Source organism: Dendrobium catenatum, unplaced genomic scaffold, assembly GCF_001605985.2.
Source record: "Dendrobium catenatum unplaced genomic scaffold, ASM160598v2 fragScaff_scaffold_1022, whole genome shotgun sequence".
In the NCBI taxonomy this organism is placed as follows: domain Eukaryota; kingdom Viridiplantae; phylum Streptophyta; class Magnoliopsida; order Asparagales; family Orchidaceae; genus Dendrobium; species Dendrobium catenatum.
Window position 1 is genome coordinate 3,228,534 of NW_021319484.1, and position 4,302 is coordinate 3,232,835.

Below are 4,302 nucleotides of genomic sequence, written 5' to 3' on the forward strand. Positions count from 1 at the left end.
TCAAGGTGGCGTGCTTTATTGTATATTTTTTAATAGATTACACCGTTCAACCAGCTTGGCATTTACTAAAATCTTGGTTAATAAGAGTTCCATTTAATTATGTATCGATGCAATTTGCTCGGGCTGCTTATATATATATATATATATATATATATATATATATAATACTAAAGGCTATAAAAATTAAACCATAAAATAGCATTAATAAAAAGAAGCATAGAATTATTTTTAATTATAGAATTAGAAGCCTAACAATAGAAATTATGTTAGACAGGAATATGAAAAGAACTACAAAACTAATAGGGGTTTGACCTCAGAAAAATAAAAAATCATTCAGCTTAAAAAATAGCAAATATTTAAATTAAATATCATTGAAATTTGAAAATAGGAATCTGTCCTACCCATTTTTTTCAAATTATAAAACAAGGACCCCTCTCCTTCATGCCCAATAAGGTGACCGATATATTTTGAAAGCCCTTCTTTGTAATGCCGTATACCAGGAGTAATTGGCCATATAATTCTCAATATGTGGCCTTCTTTAATCGGAACTGCTTTTACAAGGATCTACAATTACACAATATAACAATTAAACATCAGCGGCTGAGTACATTGCATCTGCATAAAAGATAGTCATCCCTAAAGTGCAAATTCTAGAGTTGAATTAAAACTAGAGAATAACTGCCCATTACAGGAATATAAATAGCATTCAATCTACTACTAAAGAAACCCAGCCTCTAATCAATAATTTGAAAAATATTAAAATTGTCCAAGAAAAAACATGATAGATGTCGCACAATATTTGTTGGATTTACATCCAATGGGTGTATTTGAGAGAAAAGCTGGAATTGAAACTTAGCCAGCGAGTAAAGACATTGGTTCCTAGAAAGAATGCATCCAAAGATATCAAAAGTTAATAAAAAACCTAGACAAGTGCAAGAAAAATGATAAACACATTTTAAGGTAACTGGTTTATAATAAATGTTTCAATTGCTGTTTATATCAGTCATAACAAAAACAATCAAAGTGTCATCAAGCATCCTTCACTATAAGCTGTTTTACATGTTAGGGGTATAGCATAAAAATCTCGAGGATGTTGACCAACTTCACTGTAAATCACAGATAATTATGAATGTCAAGTAGGTCCAACTCTTGTTCAAAACAAGGAAAGCCTTTTCTAATCAATCATTTGCACGTACATATTCTAAGACTCCATAAAATAGTTAAGTGATCAAGATACCTGCAGATGTTCAGATGAGCAAGGTTCACCAGGAAAGTGCAAGTAGTTCCGCCCAATGTTTCTGATGTCCTGAAACTTACTTTCGACTAGAGTTTTTATTTCATCAAGACTCTCTACCATATCCATGCAAATCGGAATAATGGCCATGATAAGATCAAGCAGACGAGCAGCAATCATTTAATTGAAACAAAATCAAGTTAAACATGTAAAATAAAAATAATTAAAAGCAGCAATAAACCACCTTTTCCATATACAACAAGGTGCATAATGTTTGCCGAATAGTTTTTCTCATAAAATCTAATCAATTCTTGCCTTGTATCAAGGCCGTTTTCCTTCGGTTTAACCTCCAAAGTATCCCAATTTCCTAAAATATTACAAGTACATTAGAAGATAGACCAGAAAAATGGCAATAACTAAATAAGCTTCATATCCAAAACAAATTTGGAACCGCTTACGAATAAGTAAGAAATGTGCCTTTTCTCATTTAACATAAGCATGGTAAAACAAACACAAGTAATTAACAAGCACTTGGATCATATAAAATGGGAGCAGTTCGGGTAACAGTTTTGCTTGCCTTTATTGCATTCTTACAGAAATTAAATTACTCTTTTCCCTGAACGGCAATATGCAGAATTACCAGGCTATCCTTAACTATCGTATGCCTAGGCACTCAACTGGAATAAAATGTGGAGCAGTCATAAAGCAGACATACAGTTGGGATAAGAATAATAATGATGATGTTGATGATAAATATGCCTTCGAGCAATCCCCTAGGCTGAAACAAAAAATGTATATTTCTAAATCTCTACCCATAGTTTTAGGGAAAGAAATGAATGAGCTTGCATGAAGATGGTGCGCTCTATAAAGCTTTATAATCATCAGTCACCAAACAAACAGCAAGACCTCCAACCATTAACATCCATCAACAGTCATAAATAAGGATAAGCTTTACAAATCTTCCAAAGTTTGTTTCTTCTAGACTATAGATCAGCACATTTGTTCAATATTATTTACTCAAACCTTCCAAATTTACTGCTAACCATCCCTGCCTTGCCTTTTAAATCTTCTCTAAGCCATTCCTTCACACAAATTCAATTAAGCAAACCTTATCAATGCTTCCACTACTCATTTTCAATAAAATACAAATCAAATCGCCTAATTTGTACTAACTTATCATTCACATATAAATTATTTGTACTTTATCAATATAGTTTGGTCACATATCTTAAAATTTTCACTTATCTATACAATAAACTTGATTTCCTTCCTTGTTAACCATTTTGGAGATTATACCATAGTGTATCATAACATCCCTCAATTTAGCTATAAACAACAATGAGATTTTAGAATTGCACGTTCTCACAAATTAAATATTCACATAAATTACTTTCTAACAACAAAAAACTAATAAGGATACTGTATTGTTTATTAAAAGATGCCGAGATGTCAATAGTATATGCGATATCTAGTTTCTTATTATTGAAAGACGCCTAGATATGAATAAGCAGGCTTATCCTAAGCATCCCAAATTAAATTTGAATTGAATGCGTAGGAGAGGGGTAGATTGACGGAAAAGGAGCAGATTTCAGCATAGAGAGAGAGAATTCAAACAGGGAACAAAGGATTTCCCTGATCCAAAAGCTGTAAGGAAGTTTACAAAATAGAAAGGAAATAAACGGTGTGATTTTACCGCCAAATGGCACCACAAAATAATAATTATGATCAAAGTGCTCTGACTAGATGGTTTAGCTATAAAATAGTACAATCAAATTATGATCAAGGCCAAAGCCCAATGCTTCCCTCATGACTAAGCCCATTGAGTTGTGAATCATATAGTGTACTTAATGGGACACGAAGCCCTCCGTAAATTAAGGTTGATCTAAAGTTATCTCATTAGATAAATATTCACCACAGATCTACAAAAGCTCCTTAAATGATGCAACACATGACTGTTTATAAGATTTTTCAATCATATTGAAACGACTACCTCAACTAAATAGACTATGGTTCATAACAACCCAAGATAATGGAATCATGGAATCTTAATCAGGTTCGTCACCATTCATCCCACCATCCACATCAAGCAGCAACAACAACAACATCAAGCCTTTATCCCACTACGTGGGGTCGGCTACATGAATCCTTTTTCTCCATTGTGTCCTATTAAAGGTCAAATTCTCGTTTAAAGAAATGTCATTCCTAATATTTTCTAACCAAGTCTTTTTAGGTCTGTGATGAGGACATCGATCAGAGGTTCAAACATGTGCATCGCCGGAAGCATCGCAGATCGACGGCCCCGATTCAGAGTTTATATTTTAAATATTTATGCATTTTATTTTCTTTGAGTCTTCCCATTGTACCCCTATTATGAGTTAAGTCATGTTGTAGCCCTGAGGGCAATTTAGTCTTTGTTTCTACTTTTATGTTGAGACCTATATATAGGTCATTTCTATTGTAATGAGAATAATGAACATTTGAATGAAAATTTTGTTGTTGTCTTCTTCTTCTTCATCTTATGGTGCACTAGAGAGGAGAAAGAGAGCCCGAGGTGAGGACAAGCGCAATACCCACCAGTCATTGGAAGAGTCCGTGACTCGTGGTCTACCTCCATCCCCGTTCTCCTTTTATTCCCCCACCCACCGGCCCTAGCTCTTCCCCAAGCCGCCGGCCACATATCCGTCCCCTTATTTCCATGTCCTTTTCATCCCCTAGCTTCCCCACTTCCAATCCAACCTCCACCTAAACCGACGGCAAGCTCTCCCCCTCCCCCTTTTGCCGCCGGCCATCTCTATGATCATAGTCGTTATGATGATTTCATCATTCATAATGACTCTCCTTTAATTTAGATCTTGCATTAAGGAGTTAATGAATTTTGAAATTCAAAATTCAAAATTCAAAAACTTTCCTTATTTGTAAAGTCTAAATAAGGAAGTTTTTTCGCATTCAAAATTCAAACGGAATGTAATTGGATGACTCATTATTTTCCCCCCACATCATCCAAGCTCATTTGGAAAGAGATTAAAGCTCCCTAATCTCTCCTCTCCCTCTCTCTATGCCACCGGCCA

General features: G+C 34.6%; 1 protein-coding gene across 1 annotated transcript in view; it reads right to left on the reverse strand.

Annotated features, from left to right (window-relative positions):
- LOC110103702 (insulin-degrading enzyme-like 1, peroxisomal) overlaps positions 1–1,605 on the reverse strand; it is a 99,216-nt gene extending 97,611 nt beyond the window's left edge. The window contains exons 1-3 of the mRNA XM_028697954.1: positions 1,479–1,605; positions 1,238–1,350; positions 402–564 (exon numbers count right to left, since the gene is read on the reverse strand). Of these exons, the coding sequence (XP_028553787.1) occupies positions 402–564; positions 1,238–1,350; positions 1,479–1,503 (301 nt within the window). The 5' untranslated portion in view covers positions 1,504–1,605. The remainder of the gene's footprint in view (positions 1–401; positions 565–1,237; positions 1,351–1,478) is intronic.
- Between the last annotated feature and the right edge of the window lie 2,697 nt (positions 1,606–4,302).